Source organism: Electrona antarctica, assembly GCF_951216825.1.
Source record: "Electrona antarctica genome assembly, chromosome: 24".
NCBI classification, from domain to species: domain Eukaryota; kingdom Metazoa; phylum Chordata; class Actinopteri; order Myctophiformes; family Myctophidae; genus Electrona; species Electrona antarctica.
Genome location: NC_136803.1, coordinates 31,606,554 through 31,629,737, shown reverse-complemented (window position 1 = coordinate 31,629,737; position 23,184 = coordinate 31,606,554). Strand labels below are relative to the sequence as shown.

Genomic DNA, 23,184 nt, shown 5'->3' with positions numbered 1-23,184 from the left:
CGCAGAGACGTGGTGAAAAGTGGGACTTGGCCCGGGGAAGCTGCATGTTGCACGCTGGGCGAGGGGTGTTAGCAGCTCCGATAGGACCTCCGGGGGGGGTTTAAAAAAATGAATGAGGAATATGGCAGAGTGTCCTTAGGCCGCGTGACAGTCACCACTATAGAGCCATATATAGGGCAGTGGTACAGTTCTCCTATACAATTCCAAGTGCTTCCCAGCTCAAATGTGGTTATTTTTGAGGCTCACAGAATGAAAAGGTTGAGGACCACTGCTATAGAGAGATGAAGCAGGGGCTTTTTTAAGGAATGGTGGATTTTGTTTTCCAATGTATTTATGGACGGTTTTCGTACCAAATTTGTTTTAGTGTAGCAGGTCCGGGCACCTAGGCTGCTAATGCATGCTAATGTTCGACTCCAGATCGCGACGACCTTTGCTGCGCGTCACTCCCCATCTCTCTCTCCCCATTTCCTGTCTACCTAGACTTCCTAGACTACTGTTCACTATCAATAATGAAAAAAAAAAAGCCCAAAAAATATATCTAAAAAAAAGTTTGTCGTTATGCCATTTCCCAATTACCTCAATTTATGGCAACTTGAGAACAAAAACATAACATTCCTTTCTTGCCGGAGTTTCTACAAGTCTGAGAACAGACTTAAGATCGTCACCAGTACTTAGGATGTAAAGCTTGCTCTTTCATCTTTTTTTGGAGCCGCTGGGACATTTTTTTTAGGATCCTGCCATCGGAGGAGGAGGAAAACCACATGTCTGCAAAAGAAACTGAACCTTTTTACAGGAATAAGAATCGCTTATGCTGTCACTCAGGATCACATGATGCGGTGGTTGAAATCACACAAAGAGCTGAAGTGAGCCGAGCATGAAAACGTTTGATTCAAGTCAGACACAAGAATGAACTGCAAAAACTGCAATGGTGGGTTTACACCTCACGACAGTCAAAGAGCACGGCAAGACCCCCACCCATTAAAAACATGGTGGGTTTACACCTCACGACAGTCAAAGAGCACGGCAAGACCCCGACCCATTAAAAACATGGTGGGTTTACACCTCACGACAGTCAAAGAGCACGGCAAGACCCCGACCCATTAAAAACATGGTGGGTTTACACCTCACAACAGTCAAAGGGCACAGCAAATCCCCACCCATTAAAAAGCAGTGTCATTTCAGCTAGGACCCCCAAATTGACACTAATTAGCCCGCGGACTCCCATTTGAATATATTCAGGACCAGTGATTCTCAACCCGTTTAATTTCAAGGACCCCCCCAGTCTGACATGCATATTAGTCTACAGACCCCCCATTTGATGGCATTTCTATCTCTGGGACCCCAATTGTAAAATCAATGTTAATTTAACTCTGAGAGTGTACAAATGTACACATTTGTACACTCTCAGAGTTACAGTCCCATGACGGTCCATTTGGTTCCAAACTATCATTTAGCTGGGGTCCCTGGCACAAAACATATATGGGTGTCCGCGGCCAAATATACATTTAAGAGTCCTGAGCACTATGAGAAGTGCTGGAATTAGAAGGCATTTGTAGAATTGGAATCAGGTCATACTGGTGTTAATTTAACTCAAATAATAACATTGGTAATACTCTCTGAGTTGACAAATTAATGCATGAATTAAATTGTAGGAGTTTAAATGTCGGTTTCTCCTACACTGGAGCGGCTCTGTTCAGAGCCCTACTCTCCGCTTCAAGCGAAGGAAGTAAAGGAGGCAAGGAAAGGAACCGAGAGAAGGAAACTTTAAGACCCACCCCCTGGCAACAAGCAGCGGGGTGCCATGCTGAGGTAGGCAGCATCGCGTGTAGACCACCGGGCCCCCTGGGGATAAACATATGACTCACACACGCAAGAAACAGTTTTTTTTCTTTTTCTTTTTAAAAATGTGAGCATTTCACCAGCTAGGCGTTCCCCTTCCCCCACAAGTTTATTTTTTAATTTGTTCCCCCTATAGTTTTGATTTAGACTACTTTTTCTTTTTAACAGTGGAGATAATCCCCTTCTGTGTCGCCGAAGTTAAGCTATGGGTTGATTTTGGCACCAGAAGCAGCTGGTTACCGGGTTTACAGCTAAAACAAGAGACCACACTGGCCCCAGCCAAGATCCTGACACATGCACACAGAGAGAGAGAGAGAGAGAGAGAGAGAGAGAGAGAGAGAGAGAGAGAGAGAGAGAGAGAGAGAGAGAGAGAGAGGGAGAGAGAGGGAAAGGAAAAAACACCATTGACACTAGACAGGGAAGCGAGAGAAAAAGTGTGGGAAATAGGAAGGAAAACACAAATTAAAAAAGCTGCGATCCGTAACATTGTCTGTGTATGATAGTCTGTCCTACACGGGATTTGAACCGGGGGGGTCTCTAGCATTGATGGGAGACCCTGCAGACCACACTTCTACCGCTCTCTTCCGAGACGGAATCCCTGCTTGTTTGAGGGAGTTAATTAGCTTCAGGTAGTATACTACCTGCCAACTAGTAGGTATTGGTTGGAAGAAAGTATATGGTTGCTTATAACTATTTGACCATTGCTTAAATGATACATTGTAATATTTGGTAGCTTGTAAGAGCCTAGATGTCTCCACTAGCCAGGCCAGTTTGTCCATTATTTTAAATTTATAGGATAAAAATCACACCCGTGTGAAGTGAGGGATGATCTTATCAACATACATCATCATCTCATTCTGGCCAATTTTCCGTCTTCAACGTCGGAAAGCTGGGCATAGATAGGAGGGGAAGGCGCAACCTAAAAAAGAAGTTCCGGAGAGCAGCTTTGATAAGAGAGAGAGTGACAGGAGAGGATGATAATGACGTGGTGTGTGTGTGTGTGTGTGTGTGTGTGTGTGTGTGTGTGTGTGTGTGTCTGTGTACCTTCTGGAGACTCCTCCTGGACATAGGTTCCGGTCAGATACCTGTGGACCAGTGCCGACTTGCCACTGGCCAGGTTACCCACAATGCCCTGGGGGGGGGGGGGATGGAAGAACAGTTAGTTAGAAATGACCGCAAGTCACACTCGTGTGAAGTGAGGGGCGCTCTCATCGTCATCATCATCATCATACATCACATTCCGTGCTCAGCCAATCATTTTTTTTGGGGGCGGAAGTTTGCGGGATTTTGGCGGAAGTATACCGCTCAAGGAAATGGACGTCGGCGCTTTTACAATTCAGTTTACATTCTCCCGTGTATGAAACAAGTGTTGTGATTGGTCGAAAGAATATCGTATCCGGGGGAAATGCATCTGACGGATGTTCCCGGCCTGACACTTCCGCCATGCGGTACCGTCTCTGCCGTAGGTCTGCTTTTCTCTTCACAGATGAAAGATAAGCCTGGGGGACCGAGGATAGACAAGCACACAAAGCTGTGCATAGGAGGGGCTGGCGCCCCTCAAAAACAACAAAAAAACAAACATAAGCTCCACTGCTTTAGTGGCCATGTTGTCCACATGGAACGCCTTTTGAGTTGTGTTTGAGTTTTGACTCAGAATTGACAAAATGTATCTATGTCCGGTCACGCGAGCGAAGGAAGTAAAGGAGGCAAGGAAAGGAACCGAGAGGAGGAAACTTTAAGACCCCTCCCTCCCCCCCCCGGCGACAAGCAGCGGGGTGCCATGCTGAGGTAGGCAGCATCGCGTGTAGACCACCGGGCCCCCTGGGGATAAACATATGACTCACACACGCAAGAAACACATTTTGTTTTTTAAACGTGAACCTTTCACCAGCTAGGCGATCCCCTCCCCTCCCCTAAATGGGATATATATATGTATCCCATTTAGGCCCAACATAATCTTTTTTTTTTTATGTCTTCTAAATCATGACAGTCTGCTATTTTTCAATAGCTAAAGTACAACACCAAAAGGGGTTCCCACCCAAAATGGGATAAATATAAATTTAACTCACCACTTTGAGTTCAGGTACCGTCCGGCTGAGTGTCCACTCCTGACTGTTGACAAATGCATCTGAAACAAAGGAATGTGCACATCAGTCAACAGTGCACGTGCACACGCACACACACACACACACACACACACACACACACACACACCCTGGAACTCCCTCAGGGACCCCACTTTGGGAACCACTGGTGCTGGTATAGACACATGACTGTGAGGAAGTCAACATTCTAAGGACAGAAACATTTAACACACACGATTCATTCACGGCGGACATCTTTCAAACTCTTTTCTTTCTTGCTACGGTTCCTATACAGGTCATATTTGGGAGCGTTTCCAGAGAACAAGACTGCGGTGATAGTCCGATACATCTAAAGCTATGTATTGCCTTAGCTCTTTCATCTGTGCTTTTGCAGGCGGTGTGACATTTTTAGAGGCTTGTCGACCGCCGATGAAAACCATACGGTCTGCAAGGATCGCTTAACCCGTCACTGAGCATCACAAAATCGGTAATGTCAGGGCGGAAACCTCACATGTCCCAAAACCATTCCTGTTTTCATTATTATAACTTTTTGATTAAAATAGGGAGAAATAGCCAAACTAAGATAGGGTATTTTCACTACTTCTATGCGACACTCTTCTTAACAAATTAACTGCTCGTGACGGAACGTTCCGCCAATTAGAATCCAACCGGCAACTGCTTTTGGCAGAACGTTCCGTCAATCTTTATCATTGAACCGAATCGCTGATTTTTTATTTATTTTTTCAGCGATCCTAGCCCGGTTTTGTGCACGCGCACTGCCGTTCACTTCTTGTATACAGGCGGACTAAAAAGCGTAATAACTAAATCTACGAAGCTCTCCATGGTTTTGACAAAACGTGCAATGTACGGAGGTGCTTTTCTGATTATCCGGTGATCCCGATTGGAACCTTGGTGCTTTCTAGACCAAGGATGGACTCATTTTAGCTTGCTAGCATTGACGCTAATTATTTAGCATCTAAGATGGCCGCCCAAACCGGACGTGTCATCACACTAAAACCAAGTAGATAACCCGGGTCGGCAGTCTAGCGTCCACCAGGTGGCAGTAAACCTGTTACTGGAGATACAAGGTTTCTGCCAGACAATATGCGACAATATGAGACTGAGGCTGAAATTTGCACAAAAGGCAGAAGTGAGCCGAGCATGAAAAGCATTGGATTTAAGTCAGACGCGCGCACACACACAGCTGCTACTGTCCAGTGTAGCGATGCACTGTGGGCTTAGAGAAGCCCTTCACTTGTCATGCCATCAAGGACCCCAATCTGTTCCTAATCAGCTGTCTTATCATGTCAACCCAGAGAGGGAGAGAGAGAGAGAGAGAGATGAGATGACAGGCATGAAGAGAGAAAGAGAAAAGGAGGAGAGCGCAAAATGAGAAGAAATATAAGTTGACAAGCATGAAGAGAGAGAGAGAGAGAGAGAGAGAGAGAGAGAGAGAGAGAGAGAGAGAGAGAGAGAGAGAGAGAACACCAGGGCCAACGTCATGGGAGGAGTCTCATTAAAGATGACAGTTGATTGACAGATGGAAGGATTCTAGAGAAAAATGCCAGAATGATCAGAGATGCAGGATATCACAAACACGCACGCACACGCGCACACACACACGCACACTCTTTCAGAGACGGTTGTAACACATACAGTACACACATGTTTCCAGTGTGGGACACAGCTGTCCGCACGCACGCACGCACTCACACAGTAGAAGATATAAGCACAAACATCATGGTAGCAGACCGTTACATTCTTAAGTTAATATCAGACGTATCGGTGCTAAATGCTCATGCACTGCTACGTGCATGGAGAAGACATTAAAGACAAACCATCCAGGAGATATGAAATACAACACACAAGCACACCTTTAAAGTACAGTACATGCTTAAAACACACACACACACACACACACACACACACACACACACACACACACACACACACACACACACACACACACACACACACACACATGCCCGCAAGTGTCGAGCTAAATGCACTTACACGTTTCTTTTATACATTCAACATAAGTTCACACACGCACGCACGCACGCACGCACGCACACACGCACACACACACGCACGCACGCACGCACAAAAAACACGCCTCATTTAAAGATATAAGTTAATATCAGACGTATCGGTGCTAAATGCTCATGCACTGCTACGTGCATGGAGAAGACATTAAAGACAAACCATCCAGGAGATATGAAATACAACACACAAGCACACCTTTAAAGTACAGTACATGCTTATAACACACACACGCACACACACACACACACACACACACGTGCATACAAGCACGCACAGGCAGAGGCATGCATGCACTCACACACATGCCCGCAAGTGTCGAGCTAAATGCACTATTGCACTTACACGTTTCTTTTATACATTCAACATAAGTTCACACACACACACACACACACGCATACGCGCGCGCACGCACGCACGCACGCACAAAAAACGCGCCTCATTTAAAGATACAACTGAATATAAAAGGCAGTTTTTCTTCCCCAGACCCATTACTTCTTCTCCCCTCCATTACTTATACAGCTCAGCAGCAACATTGCCATTTGACTGCAACTAAATTACCCCCACTGCTACAAGCACAGAGCGCGAGGGAGAGAGAGAGAGAGCAATTTGTCATCTGTATCTGGTTAGCTTAATGCTAGCCCCGTAAACCAAACAAATGTGGAGCAATTACGCCTCCGTTCTCTCATCCATCATAATAGACGGAAACAATACAAAATAACTGACGTTTACAAAAGGATAACTCGGAGCTGAAACAAAGCCATAAGTGGGCGAGTCTCCAGCCCGCGTAGAAACGCTCTGTGTTGGTTTATCTCCAAAGAGCAAAATGGAACCGACGGGACCCGTATGGGTCCGTTAGGTCTTCTGAGTTAATCCATTTTGACCTGAGATCAGATTCTAAAAATGTCTTCTACATCCTGACAGTTTTCTGAAAAAGCTATGTTTCTATGTCAGTCGTTCTTCGATTTTTCAAAAATAGCAGACCTACAAGCTCGTAGCGCGCCACTCGGTGGCGCGCTACGAGCTTGTAGATCTGCTATTTTTCAATAGCTAACTCCAAAAGGGGTTCCCGCCCAGAATGGGTTAATCCATTTAGACCCGAGGCCGATTCTAATAAAATGTCTTCTAAATCCAGTTTTCAAAAAAAAAAACATGTTTCTATGGCAGTGGTGCTCAACTTTTTTCATGTCAAGGACCCCACCCAAGAAGCCCCCAGAAGCAAAGATTTGAGTTAAAAACGTTCGCTCTGAAATAATATATATTCAAAAGATATCCACTGCATTTTCACGATTTTTCAAAAATAGCAGATCTACAAGCTCGTAGCGCGGCACCGAGTGCCGCGCTACGAGCTTGCAGATCTGCTATTTTTCAATAGCTAAAGTATAACATAATGCTTAAAAAACCAAAAGGGGTTCCCACCCAGAATGGGTTAAATTAATACATAACATTTTACTGTGTGGCAGACAAAAAAAAAAAAGAAAAAAAAAAAACTCTATACAGGAAAATGCTTGTGAAAGCAGTGAAGTATGGCTACTTGAGAACATTGAGGAGGCAGACTCTGGGTTCTGTGTCTGGGCGCAAAGAGTGGGGAACTACGACATCAGTAGCTCCACAAGCTGCCTGCGCCCGGTGGGAAATAATTTGCGCAAGCCAAAACATGTCAGATAATGGTTGTTACATGGCATGTGAAACTGCGCCCCCGCATCCCCCCTTCCCTTCCCGACTACTTACACTTTGATTTGGTCTGGAACGACAAGAATACTTTACACACTTTCAACACAAAAGTACTGCCTCAAGTACAGCGCAATCTCGAGTCTCGAACTCTCCATCGGTGCGGCGGTCAAAGTCAAAGTCGTACGATTAGTCACACGCGTTACCGCAGTGAAATTTGGTTCTCCGCATTTGACCCATCTCTTGGAGAGGTGAGCCGCAGCGTGCGCCGCGCTCGGGAATCATTTGTTGATCCAACCCATTTATGCTGAGTGCCAAGCAGGGAGGCATTGGGTCCCATTTTTACAGTCTTTAGTATGACCCGGCCGGGGATCGAACCCCCAACCTCCCAGTTTCAGGGCGGACACTCTAACCACAAGGCCACTGTCTGGTTGGAGCACACAAGTACGATCCTCAGTGATGTCCTTGATTAATTGACCACCCCCAGAAGCAAAGATTTGAGTTAAAAACTCTGAAAGAATATATTCAAAGATTTGCGCCACATTGTCACGATTTTTCAAACAATAGCAGATCTACAAGCAAGTATAACATAATGCTTAAAACAAAAAAAGGGGTTCCTGTCCTGAATGGTTTAATTCATTACAAAATAGGTTCCAGATTGTAGCTTTTAGTCCTGTATGTGCACATTATTGGTACATTTACCAGCCTCCAGAGTCAGGACAATGAAATGTTTGTCAGTATAAATGCTCGTTGTTGTAACCATCCACCACTGTGTCCTATAAAATGGTATACTTCTCAAAGCCAAATCCCAAATTCATATATGTATTTGGGATGGGATTTATATGTTTTTTGAGCCAGGGCACTCCCAGAAGAGAAGAAGTAGGTTACAAAACTATTACAATATTCAAAAGTGCCCAAACAAGGGCCTTTCTGTGTGGAGTTTGCATGTTCTCCTAGGGTAGGTACCCTCAGTGAAACATGTAGTAATCCTGGTTTCTAAACTACCTCCCCCTGGCCAGCCGTGCCCACTGCCCGGCGCACCCCACATTGAGGGGCCGGTGCGGTGCAAAATAAAAAACCTGCCTGCCTGCCCCAGCAAGGCATTCAGAGCCCACAGCCTGGTTCCCAGTCGCACTTCTTAATATTTAATTTAGCAGCAGCTGCTGAGCGACTGGTCCCCCCCCTGGCTCTCATTCAGGCTCAAACAAGCCGCTTGGCAGGAGGCCTTCTTCTTCCACAGGCCACCACCTGACCCCCCCCTCCACCGACCAATCAGATTCAAGGGAGATTAGTCAACATCAAACAGAACAGGTATGTTCTCATCATGCATTCTTATTTTAAGTGTGTGCGTGTGCAAAACTATGCATGCATGCGTGTGTGTGCGTGCGTGCGTGCGTGTAGGCCTATATTTCTGACTGATAGTAAAAAAAAGAATTAAGTAATTTTTCCACCTCTTTCATAAACATGAAGTACATTTTCAGGCCGGGAATTTTCTTTTTTCAATTTTCTCCAATCAGGAGAGAGAACCCATACAGGGTATAGAGTGATACTTGTCGATGCACACACTCCTACGGCCTGGGGGGACGGCACCTGTCGAGAGGGGAGTGTTGGGCGGGAGGAGTAGGACCGAGTTGTTACTGTGTGGGCTCCTTTGATCAGACAGTGGCCTAGTGGTTAGAGTGTCCGCCCTGCACGGCCCCTGATACTGGGAGGTCGGGGGTTCGATCCCCGGCCGGGTCATACCAAAGACTGTAAAAATGGGACCCAATGCCTCCCTGCTTGGCACTCAGCATCAATGGGTTGGATTGGGGGGGTTGGAAATCAATGAATCAAATGATTCCCGAGCGCTTGCAGCTCACCGCTCCTTGAGATGGGTCAAATGCGGAGAACACATTTAACGTGTGGGACAAATCATACGACTTTGACTTTGATACGACAGCAGTAGCCTGGAACTCACCTATGCTTTCTATGGCATAGGCAGCTCCCGGCAGGATCCGCCGGGAGAAACTGTGCGCAGCTGCTGGACATGAGACTAATTAATTAGAGCGACATAGAGAGAGAGGAGTGTGTGTGTGTACGTAGCCTGGATCCAGCCCAAAGACCCCGCCCACTCTCTGAGTGGACTGCATCTCTTGGTCTGGTGTTGCACTGTGAACCTATAATTTCTTCGGTAGAAAAATGTATTATCCAATGAGAATCGGTGGTGGGGGGGTGGGTCTAACGAACAACCAATCAGCGCCGAGTCCCGTTTTCAGCGTCATCACGCAGCGCAACACACAGAGGGTTGAGGGAAATTCTAATCCCCTCCCCCTTGAAATCGCTCAGACAGGAGACAATGTCAGACTGAAGCTTCAAGAAAGCTACAGTCTGATAATCAGGCTAGTGTGTACGGGTGTGCATAATCAGGCTAGTGTGTACGGGTGTGCATGTGCGTCAATTTAACAAAGGTGCAGACGATCAGAAATCAGCAGAGAGTGATCGACGTTTGCGCTACTCTATGCCGAATTGAAGTGGACTTTTTTTCTTCTCCCTGGAAATAAAAACGTCTGGGTTTCCGAGGCTACGACAGCAGTGACAGGGGCGGAATCAACCGGCCTATAAACGACTAAATAGGGAATTGAGAAGGGTTGAGAAAGAACAGAAAACTCACCATGTCAGTAGCTTCACATCGGTGTTTTCCATTTGCTAATATGTCTAAAAAGCTTCCCGCTTTGCTTTGCATGAAACTAAATAAAATAAAATGCGTTTGCACAGCGTTGCCTTGCAGTTGCCAAGACACTAAATGTTACATCCACAAACATTACTCACGCAAATAGAACAAATAATATAAGTGGATAAAGTGAACCAGGGCTTAATCTCGAGCCTGGGGGGGAATCATGTCTGGAATGTTCTGTGCAAATGATGTTACTGCTGTCAGAGAGATGAATCTTTCAAATAAACGTTGAAAGAGTAAGCTAACTAAAGCTTGTTTTTGGCGGCAAATTTAGATTTTAGTTTTATTCATGGTCTTTTGAATAGTTTTAATTTAGTTTTAGTCACATTTCAGTCACCCGGAATGTTTTAGTGTTAGTCTAGTTTCAGTCGACTAGACGAACATTAGTTTCGTCAGTGAAAAAAGGTAGTCGACGGAAAGTTTTCGTCTTAATTTTAGTCGACGAAATCTAATTTTCTGGTCGAGAGATATTACAAAAATCAACAGTGCTGTTATGGCCAAATACCGATATGTATACGGACGTTGATGTTAACTATATATTAAAATAAAGAACAAGACCAATCCATTGCCCCATACTGCAAAACATGTAAGCACTGAATTTGAAATAAGCAGTGCCACTATAGGCCTGGGCCGTGGCTCAGCGGTCCAGGCACCTTGGCTGGGAATCCAGTCTGGCAGTGTGCCGCGGGTTCGACTCCCGATCCCGACGGCCTTTACTGCATGTCTTCCCCCCATCTCTCTCGCCATTTCCTGTCAGCCTACTGTCTGTCCCTCCATAAAAAAATATAAAATAAAGGTGAAAGCCACAAAAACAAACATTAAAAAAAAAGCAGTGCCTCTATATTCCAAACTAGGGATGCAGGATAGCCAATATCTGAACATAAACAACTTAATGTAATATAATTTAAAAATATTAAATATTATTTAAAAACAAAATAAATGTCCAAAGAGTCAACCTGAGGAATGAACGATCAGACCAGTACTATTCATTGCCTCCATTCACTGGTGTGTCTTGTTGAACTGGAGACTGAGAATGAACACGTCTGAGGGTGTGTGTGTGTGTGTGTGTGTATGTGTGTGTGTCTGCGCGTGTGTGCATGCATGTGTGTATGTGTGTCTGGAGAGTCCACATGTGTAGTGTCTGCCTGAGACAGACAGTGCGTGTGGCGACTGCGTGCGTGCACGCACATGTGTGTGTGTGTGTGTGTGTGTGTGTGGCGGCGAGTGGGAGCAATAGCCAGACAGTGAGTGTGGCAACTGCGTGCACGCACATGTGTGTGTGTGTGTGTGTGTGTGTGTGGCGGCGAGTGGGAGGAATAGCCTATCAGCTCCCTCGTGCCGCTCCCTGCGCCCGCCCCCCTCATTTCTCATGACCTCCTACCCTCTACCACACAAGCGCACACGCACACATGCACACACACACAGTCCACAGCGGAAACACTGCACAAGCACACGATGAGATCTTTCCACTACACACAAAAGGCGTCCAGTACACACACAGCCACACACACACACACACACACACCGCATTAACCACAGTGAAATAACACACAGAAAGAGACACATGATGATGCAATTGTATCTACTGACCTCAACTGTGTGTGTGTGTGTGTGTGTGTGTGTGCGTGTATGTGTGTGTGTGTGTGTGTGTGTGTGTGTGTGTGGGGGGGGGGGGGGGGGGGGGGGGGGTTCAGGGCTATGAGGTCAATGTTGACCTACTTCCACATACAGACATTCAGGCTTACAGTATGACACACACACACGTGTGCGCACACACGTGTGCACGCACGCACGCACGCACGCACGCACGCACGCACGCACGCGCACGCGCACACGCACACGCACACGCACACACACACACACAGTACTATGCCCTAGGCTGTAGCCTCACATCCCAGTATGTGGACGTGGTGGTCTTCTTACCACTCTACCTAACCACTTAAACCGGGGTCCCCCAGGGCCCTGTACCAAGATCTGCTGTATTTCCCCCGCTGGTGTCTAGACCAAATCTCTTTTTGTCTCCAAAAAAGAAAAAAAAGCACAACGTGCCCACATCGCAACGGATTATGAACATGTAGATCTGCTGTGTTTAATGGTATTTTTTATCTAGAATATCCTGAACAATTTGTTCATGTTAAGAGTGCTCAATCTCGCTTAATAACCTTGCCTTCTAAATACGCAGTTCTCACACTTCTTTCGAAATAATACAACATTGTTCAACCCTTTTTTTTGGAATGTTCAAGAATTAGCATGATGCCAACATGCACGGCTTTAATGGGTTCACGTGTGTCACCACAAGGATACAGTTTGTTCTCTTTGTCACTTGTTACTGTATGCATACTGTATACATACTGTATGTGCTCTTCGGCTTATCCAGACAGTCTGTACTGTACCACATCTGAGGCTTAATAATCATCGCTTAAGTTCCTATCTTACTATACTGTAGTGAACAAAACAAGGATTTAGACATAATATGTTCTCATGCGTGCTCAATAACACAATGTAAAATGTACAATTTAGGCATTTAGCAGACGCTCTTAATCCAGAGCGATTTACAGTAAGAACAACAAGAACACACACGCACGCCACACACGCACACCTCATATTGTAGGATGAAATTTTAGGAATGCAATATTAGATAACTCTTCATGTGACCACCGCGCTCTGACAAACGTTTCGGCTATCCAGCCTTCATCAGTGATGAAGGCCGGACAGCCGAAAATGTTTGTCTCCTGTCCAAAAATGCAAGAATAAATGACTGAAATGCAGTCTTGGTGTGTGTGCGACTCATTACCGTTATTCATAGGAATGCCATATTATAAATGTTGTACTATTTTGAACCCTCTAAACCGTCTCACACCGCAACGTATCGTAGCTTGTAGATGGGATATTTTCAGTGTGACTAAAGGAGAAAGGTCCCCCCACGGTGTCTCAAATTCTACTAGGCTCAAACAATTCATAGACAGGATACCACTGATGTGGTCCACTGTACGACATTTTCTTTCATATGTTCCATTTTTCAAATTACTATTTTATTCTATAGTATGCGGTGTCACTGAGCAGTATGGGTGGGAGGGTTGAGGGTTTTCTTTCTCTTTTTTGTCTTTTTTGTTTTCTATAAAAGAACAATGTAATTCATATCACAATGTTTTATCTACAACAATTCATAATCTGTTCTCAATAAAAACCTATTTGACAAAAAACAACAACAATTCTACTAGGCTCGTGGAGACATGCGGCCCTCACCAGTATAGCAATGCAAGTACACACACACACACGCGCCATTAACCCCACGGCCAGTGACACCTCAGAGAGAGTGTGTTTACGTCCCAGTTGATGGTGTTAAGTAGGCCAGCTATAGCTATACAAGCTATACTGTAGCTCCATTTAGGACAGCGCGTCTACGTTACTAATTCATCACTGCCAATCTGTGTCAGCCGCGCACGCACGCACGCACGCACGCACGCACGCACGCACGCACGCACGCACGCACGCACGCACACACGCACGCACGCACGCACGCACGCACACACACACACACACAAAGAGAATATACTACACACTATAAGATGTAGGGGACTGTGGAGTGTCTTCAGACAAATACTATATAGGCTATTGATTCACACAATATCATTCCGGTTCACAGGGTTTCGTACCCACTTAGCTCCTATAATATATACGAACATTATGGTACACAAAATAGTCAATCTACAGACGTATAGATCAGATATTTCCGCTATTGTTGAAAGTGTTTGCCTATACGAGAGGCCCCCAAAATAGAGCTGGTAGAAAGTTCTATACAAGCTCGCAACGCGTCACAACTTGTAGATCTGTTATTCTGTGGGAAGAAACTTGGTGTACTGTAGTTGGGGGGGGGGGGGGAGAAGGCACGAGAGCAGTACGTGAGACTCACGTCCGAGTACTTTTACTAAGTCTAGACCATAGACATTCCAAATGTGATCAAAGTATTCTGCGGACTCACCCCTGGACATGTGTCAGGGTGAAAGGGCCTTTCTTTGTGGAGTTTACATGTTCTCCCCGTGTCCCCTAGGGTAGGTAGTGGTATACCCTCACAAAAAAACATGCAGTAATCCTGGTCTCTAAACTACCTCCCCCTGGCCAGCCGGGTGGCGCCTGATGGAGGGGAAAGGAACTGGTCGGAATAACGTGTTCCTTCCGTGTGCTACGTCCGGCTGGGCCCTGTCAGGTGAAAAGAAGCAGCTTGGACTCCTCATGCATAGAAGGAAGCATGAGGTCAATCCGCTGCTCCCCCCAGGTTGGCATGAGGAAGTGTAGCGCCCAGGATTACATTAGATAATTGACACTGGGTGAAAAAATGGGTTATAAAATCGTGGGATAAAAAGAAAAGTATAATGTGAGGGAGAATGGCTAAATCGGATTGTTTAGACAGATTGGTTTGACGTTTGCCTTGGATCCTATAGACCAGTGGATAGTTAGGAACCAAATGGACCCTTGTGGGTCTGTAACTCTGAGAGTGTACAAATGGAACCAAATGGACCCAACGGGTCCATTTGGTTCCATTTGTACACTCTGAGTTATATTAACATTGATTTTACAATATAAATGGTGGCCCCAGAGATAATATGCATGTCAAACTGGGGGTCCTTGAAATTAAACGGGTTGAGAATCACTGCTAGAGCCGTAAAATCCCAGAGGGCCCATCCCTCATCCAATCAGGAAAGAGAGGGGCCTTCTTCCAATCATGATCGAGCGGAGGCGGGCCTTGGTGTGCGTGCTGTTGACCTGTTGCCCCCCCCCCCCACTGTAGAGGGTGTGCATGTGCACGTCTTGTTACCGGGGCGGACCGGGGTTTTTCCCAAATCACTGAATGCTCCTTTAAATACAGCGGACTCGGTGGGCTGTTTGGAGGGGAGGGGGAGGAGGAGGGTACCATCTGAAATAAATAAATCAGACAGCCCAAAAAAATAAAGGAAAATGTGGGCTGGAGATATGAAAATGGGTGTGTGATATTTACACAGACAGACTCAGACAATAGTACTCATGAGGGCTGGGAGATAATGTTCTATCAAAACATATCATGTTATACATGATATGATGCATGTGTTGTGTGAACAATGTGTGTGAACAATCTTTGTGGAAATATTTGTTTTATCTTTCAGCACTGAGTGTAAAGAACAGAATTGGATGCACGTCTGAGATCAGAAAATCCATGAAATATGGCAGTACTACAGTCACTGTTGAACTGTGTCATTAACCATGTTTGCAGAACTATGTTGTCGTTATACATTCAGAGAATACAGTCAATTAATTGTGGAGAGCATAATAAATATTGCCACATAGCCTCCAGCTCTAACAGTATATACTCTGATGAAACCTTGATAAAACTCTACTGTAAGAGGGAAAGAAATGCCTTTGATATCTTTATTTATGGAGCGTAAAACGGCACGTACAGCGAGGGGAGAAGCGCAGTAGTAATCCATCCACCACTGAAGAGCCAACAACAGCCACAGGCAGTGAATGCAATGCAGCCCGTTAAAAAGTGCATTATTCTCCTCTTGTATGGAGGCCTAGTTTTAGAAAAGGACGGTGTTTGTGAGGGTAGGTACCCTCACAAAAACATGCAGTAATCCTAATCTCTAAACAAACTGCCTCCCCCTGGCCAGCCAGATATATTTTCTCTATCATTAAGGTTATTTTTGCAGTCAGTTTGTATTAGCGGCTTCTGCGGCCAAATGGATATCATTTTGGGGATCCCACGAAACGACCGCAAACGACTGATTTAGAAGGCATTTGTAGAATGGGACTCAGGTCTTAATGAGTAAAAACAAACCGATCCTCTGAGGACCACCATGCAGGGATTCTTTCCAGGGGGTCTGCTGCGGCAACATGAAGAACAATTGAACCACTTTCACTTTTAGAATACATTTATTTATTAATTCCTCCCCCCCCCCCCCTGAAATAATCTAAAATAGCAGACGGCGTGTTGTTGTGACCTTGTGGATCTGCTTATATTGTTTAACATGTCTGCCTATACAACGATGGCCACAATGTGGACAGAAAGGTTGAGAGAGTCAGTGGTTCATTCACACTTTGTTATTCCACCTGCTAGAAGTTAGCCGGATGAGAGAACGGATTCTAGAACAGTCACCCTTTTCAGGCCACAAGCCCCACCTCCTTGAACTGAGGAGGACCCCCCCACCCTAATACGTACTTGTGTATTGTACTGTATAGGGCAGTGGTTCCCAAAGCGGGGTCCAGGGACCCCCAGGGGTCCAAGAGAGAGTTCCAGGGGGTCCCCAGCTAAATGATACCAAATGGACTCTTATGGGTCTGTAACTCTGAGAGTGTACACATTTTGTTTTCTTATCAACTAGTCAACTAGTACCAACAAGGTCAACTACTGTAGTTACTAGTGGATTTACTAGCTGACTAGTTGAATAGTCGACTAGTTCTACTTAAAAGTCCTTAAATTGCCACGTCACTGTCATCTGGGGAACCTCCCATAACCATGTGGGGAGCTCCCTAGGGGTCCCTACCCACTGATTGAGAACCATATTAGAATGAATATTCAGATAAAAGGTTTGACTCTCCAAATACACAGTAGTATACACAGTTGTCAAATAGATATTGACAATTTGACATACCTCACTTTCCACGTGCATATTAGTTCAGATCCTTATTGAAACATAACATAACATGATCGTTACACAGACAATTAACTAAATTAACTAAATTAAATAGCAGATCTATGAACTCACAATTTATCTATTTTCAGGCACAGTTTTGGGCTATTATTACATACGGATTCATGTGGTTTCTATACAATAGCAAGCTCTCTCTCTCTCTCACACACACACACACACACACACACACACACACACACACACACACACACACACACACACACACACACACACACACACACACACACACACACACACACACACACACACACACACACACACACACACACACACACACACACACACACACACACACCCCCTTCCTCATTCCCTAAAGTGACCTTAAATAGAGACGTGTTAAGCGCCCTGATTTACCCGTTGTCTATTCTGGTTAACACATGACGTGTGTGTGTGTGTGTGTGTGTGTGTGCGCGCACGTGTCTAAGACTGGAAAGAATCCAGGAAGAAGCCTTCCTATTGGCTGACAAGCACACAGAGGGAGATATTGTGTGTGTCTGTGTTTTTTTTTTTTTACAAATGGCCGCCTGTTTTCTGCTAACCCTCTCTCTCCGTCAGACAGGATGTTGTTCCAGCTGCTTCCTGTTTTTGGGCGCCCCTCGCAAGACACCCCCCCCCCCCCCCCCCCCCTCCCCCCCAACGTTAGCTCCCGGTGAAGCCTGCTGACAGACAGACAGACAGACAGCCCCCCCCTCCCCCCCCCGGTGCCTCTGGCCTGTGCCAGGATGCTATGGATCCATATACTAGCTAACATGCCCACTCAGCATCAGCAGAATAATGTCTAAACAGCCGTAGAGAAACGGGTTTTCGACAGGCCGGTAGTAAAAGTGACCGCTTTTTTGCGGTCGAGGCTTAGACGTTGAAACAACATCATTTCAACAGCTATAGACATATCGATATATAGAGGCTTAAATAAACAGCTAAACTACCGGTATAGCTTATAACACCTCCCTCAGGGACCCCTAAGGGAGTTCCAGGGGGTCCCCAGCTAAATGATAGTTTGGAACCAAATGTGTACAAAATGGTTCCATTTGTACACTTACAATATAAATTGGGGGTCCCAGGGATAGAAATGTCATTAAAAGGGGGGTCCGTAGACTAATGCATGTCAAACTGCCGATTGGCCAGTTCCCACTTGCAAAAGAGACGCAGTCTCAATGTGTTCTTACTGAAGAAATACAAAAAAATGGGGGTCCTTGAAATGAAACAGGTTGAGAATCATTGCTAGAGTCGTAAAAATCTTCTAGTATGGGGGTCCCTGGCATGTATTTTCAAATGGGGGTCCGCGAGCTAATAAATGTCAATTTGGTGGTCCTTGACATGAAAAAGTTGGGGAATCACTGGCTTAAAAAACAGCTAATCAACGTCTAAACGAGGCCGAGACCGCTAAAAACCTTTCACTATCAGACCAGTTATAACCCGGCTTTAGACAGACTATTGCTCACTGGGTGATGGTTGAGTTCATAAAACAGTGTTTTTTTAGGGGGTTTTTTAAGACCCCCACCTTTTCTCTGGATCCAAAATCTATATAAAAAATGCCCCCATCGTACAAACTCTTATTTGAACTTATTGGAAAAGGTTTCTTAAATTGGCTAAGAAGCAGTGGGACTTAATTGGCAGACAGTGCTGTTTTTCCCAAAAAGTTAAAAATGCAAAAAATGCAAAGAAGAAGAAAAAAAAAGGATAAGGGGTAAGGCAAGATACTGTATGGCCCCACAACTCTTCACCAAAAACAGCTAGTCTACAAGCTCACAAAGCGAGGTTGTAGAACTGACATTGCAGCGGAAGGTTCGCCTTTGATAACATGCCCAGAATAGAGACTGCTAGTGCTCAAGTGGTTCATGCAGCAAAAAAAGAAATGGTGGGTTCCCTCCGAGTCAGCTTTATTGTTAATTTACGCGCACTCCTCTGCGAGCTGAAAGAAACTTAACTTCGGCAGGCCACAGTCGTGGGACCTTAAACAGCTACGGAGGTGTTTCCCAAATGCTTCCTCTGAAGTCTGCAGCTGCGAGAAGAACAGCGTCCAGCCCAGTGCGAGCGGAGCGACCGCACATTCCACACCCGCAAAGCAGAGACTGGGAAACCCCTCATCAGCCTTGGACTGACGGGCAGGGAGGGACGCTGGCCTGGGAGTGAGTGGGCTGCACACCTGAACGCCATCAATCTATCAACAGCACCGGTGTGTGTGCGCCCAACCTCCAACACGCACGCACGCCACGCACCCATGCACACACACTTTGACATATTTTATAATCCTCTCTCAACACTGAATACATATAAAAAAATATAGATATGAAGAAAGACGCGCGCACGTACGCACGCGCTCGCGCACGTACGCACGCGCTCGCGCACAGCAGCTATCACTCTGCTGTAGTTACAAAACGCCAGACAATTGACATGTTTTATTATGGTCTCTCAACACTTATGTGCAGGTCAAGCACTTAGCAAGATATAGACATGCAGAGAGAGAGCGCGCGCGCACAGTCCAGAGGTATGCGGAGCAAAGGGAAACAAGGAGTCAGCACTTTGAGGTCACTTTCATTTACACACACAGAGGGAGAGAGAGAGAGAGAGCGCGCGCGCACAGTCCAGAGGTATGCGGAGCAAAGGGAAACAAGGAGTCAGCACTTTGAGGTCACTTTCATTTACACACAGAGGGAAAGAGAGAGAGAGAGAGAGATCTGACTGCTGACTGGACGCACTATAGAGATAATCAATGACCTCCTTTACAACGTCTTCACACACACACACACACACACACACACACACACACACACACACACACACACACACACACACACACACACACACACACACACACACACACACACACACACACACACACACACACACACACACACACACACACACACACACACACACACACACACAGAAGCTTGCGAGGGCTTTCGCTGTGTAAATATATTCAGTCAACATGAATGCGAACAAGAACGCACTCTCATCCAGTCATGTGTGTGTGTGTGTGTGTGTGTGTGTGTGTGTGTGTGTGTGTGTGTGTGTGTGTGTGTGTGTGTGTGTGTGTGTTAGTTTTCCAGGGTGTCCCCTTCATCAGACAGGGACACAGATAACATGCAACTCTGTCTGTTCTGTGTCAAACTACGCACGCACAGAGAGAGAGAGAGAGAGAGAGAGAGAGAGAGAGAGAGAGAGATTTCGGACTATTTCGGACATAAAATACACAATTACTACGTATGTTTTCTCATGCCAACAAAGTACAATAGGATTGAATTGACAGATACAGGGGTATCGGTCCACAGGAAGAACAATACAGTACGTTGCTGGGTAAAGAAATATTCAAATTGCCATCGTAAGAATCAATGTACACTTCACGTGTTCCACTGGATTTCAAATGTTTGAGAAGAAAATCTGTGAGAGAGAGAGAGAAATACTGCTGTCGTCGGGTTTAAACGTTTATCCCCAGCTAACCTTTCCTATGTGGATGTTAACTATTTCTGACAGCAAATGCACAATTCTCATGGTTTTTTCTAAGATAGTTTTCTCTAAGTTGTTTACACATTTCCACATTCCCGTTTAATTGTTGTTTTGTTCCACTTTTTGCTTTGGCAATGTAAACGTATGTTTTCCCATGCCAATAATGCCCCTTCGAGTTGAATTGAATTGAATTGGACAGAGGCCGAGACGATTGAAGTGCCAAGTGCCTTTTGCACTGCAATACTTATATGCCATTTCTGGTTTTAACCCATTTTGGGCGGGAACCCCTTTTGGTGATTTAAGCATTAAGTTATACTTTAGCTATTGAAAAATAGCAGATCTACAAGCTCATAGCACGGCAGCAAGGCATTTGTAGAATCGTCCTCAGGTCTAAATGGGTAAAAAAAAAGAAGAAGAAGAAAAAAAAAGAATATTTGAATCAGCATCTCAAGAATCAATGCAGTGTTGAATCAGGTGGTTGGGCTGCAGAAACACGAGGAAGCATATTCAACGAGGTTTCGAGTGATGACAACCTGCACAGAACATCACAGACAAAACCACAGCAAGCGCACACTCTCACATTCTGCATTTACACCTCTCCTTCCTTCCTTCCTCTCTCTCTCTCTCTCTCTCCCTCTCTCTCTCTCTCCCTCTCTCCCCCTCCCCCTCTCTCCCTCTCTCCCTCCCTCCCCCCCCATGAATCACTCCATCTCTCTCTCCACCCAGTCCCTGCGGTCTGCGCCAAACAAAACGGTGTGCCGCCGCGGAAAACCGAGGGAGTACAGAAGGAAAAAAAGGGATAAAAAAAAGCAACGGCAGAGAGAGAGAGAGAGTGAGAGTGAGTAGTGGAGTAAAACTTCAAAGGGAAGCAGTCCACCGCATGCAGATTCCACTTTTTATATGCGCTACTGTCGGGCAGAAACCTTGTATCTATAAGTTTCAACTTTTTGTGTTTTTTTTGTAAATTAACCCATTTTGGGCAGGAACCCCTTTTGGTGTTAGCATTATGTTATGCTTTAGCTATTGAAAAATAGCAGATCTACAAGCTCATAGCGCGCCACCGAGTGGCGCGCTACGAGCTTGTAGGTCTGCTATTTTTGAAAAATCGAAGAACCACTGACATAGAAACATAGCTTTTTCAGAAAACTGTCAGGATGTAGAAGACATGTTTAGAATCTGATCTCAGGTCAAAATGGGTGAACGCCTTTCTTCATCATGCAAGAGTGTCACACAAGAGTAGTGAAAACGCTCTGCTATTTTCACTATTTTTAAAACGTTTTAACCCATTTTGGGCGGGAACCCCTTTTGGTGTTAGCATTATGTTATGCTTTAGCTATTGAAAAATAGCAGATCTACAAGCTCATAGCGCGCCACCGAGTGGCGCGCTACGAGCTTGTAGGTCTGCTATTTTTGAAAAATCGAAGAACCACTGACATAGAAACATAGCTTTTTCAGAAAACTGTCAGGATGTAGAAGACATGTTTAGAATCTGATCTCAGGTCAAAATGGGTGAACGCCTTTCTTCATCATGCAAGAGTGTCACACAAGAGTAGTGAAAACGCCTCTGCTATTTTCACTATCTTTAAAACGTTTTGAAAACAAAAAGGATTCCGTTCCGGGACATACAGGGTTTTCACCCGATGCGCTGCTGCTGCTGCGTTGCTGTTTCTGCAAGAGCATCTCCTGTGTGACATCTGGCTCAAACCTGCACGCTTTCTGCTGCCACAGACCGTGAACAGTTTGACTGCGGAATTAATTAATCCGAATCGCAATGCCCCGTTGACTGCCTATAGATTTCACTAACCTTTGAAGAACCAGTGCACAGACATCATCATTCCTTTTCATGAAAATCTACTTTTTTTACTACGGTTGTGATCGTCGTCGTGTTGAAACATAATCCAAAGTGGCGATCACAACAACAGAGCGGAGGAGGAAGGCGCCCGCTGCGCGCCACCCCACAGCCGCCATTGGAATGCATTGGGGCCTCAATTTCCCAGAACCCTTTGCATGCCAGTGCGACTAAAACTTTTGCGGGTGACGTCATCCAAACTTGCGTCACCTATCTCACTCTGAAACCCCGGAAGTCTTAAAGCGTGTTAAAAACGCAAATTAAACAATGAAAATGTAACTCGTGTAACTCGTTATTGGGAAGGGAAGCTGTTCTGCTAATCAATTAACTTGTGTAACTCGTGAATGGGATGGAAAGTGTTTAATGAACAGCTAGGAAAGACACACACACAAATACCCACAGGAAAATGCACTTTCACCATGCTATGAGGTGTCAAGCCGTAAAAAACAAGAATGTGGTTTTCTGTGTCGCGCGGAATGCTATTTCTATTAGCCGTTGTCTGGTCCCCATGTCTGAACAAAAAAATGTGTCGGGAGAGAAGTGTTAAAAAGCGCTGTACGGTTTTAGCTGTCTTTAGCACCAGAACAGTATATTTATAGGAACTATGGTAACGTTGTTAAATTCTATGTGAAACAGCTTGAGTTTGTCGGTGCTTAAAACGAGGATGATGAGGGCATTTCTCCCTGTCGGACATGTGTTAACATTGCACATTCAGGGTTGATTCCTGATTCAGTGCAGATCGATCTAAAGCTCACGCCACATCACAGGGCATATACAAAAGTAAGCATTTATTGTAACAGTTATGCGGTGGCAGGGGAGTGGCCGCCCAATGCACGCCGAGGGGGTCAA

General features: G+C 45.3%; 1 protein-coding gene across 1 annotated transcript in view; it reads right to left on the bottom strand.

Moving 5' to 3' along the window:
• The window catches only part of agap1 (ArfGAP with GTPase domain, ankyrin repeat and PH domain 1), a 148,191-nt gene that overhangs the window by 61,578 nt on the left and 63,429 nt on the right, over window positions 1-23,184 (bottom strand). Inside the window, exons 2-3 of the mRNA XM_079495921.1 lie at window positions 3,909-3,967; window positions 2,884-2,971 (exon numbers count right to left, since the gene is read on the bottom strand). Coding sequence (XP_079352047.1) covers window positions 2,884-2,971; window positions 3,909-3,967 — 147 coding nt within the window. The remainder of the gene's footprint in view (window positions 1-2,883; window positions 2,972-3,908; window positions 3,968-23,184) is intronic.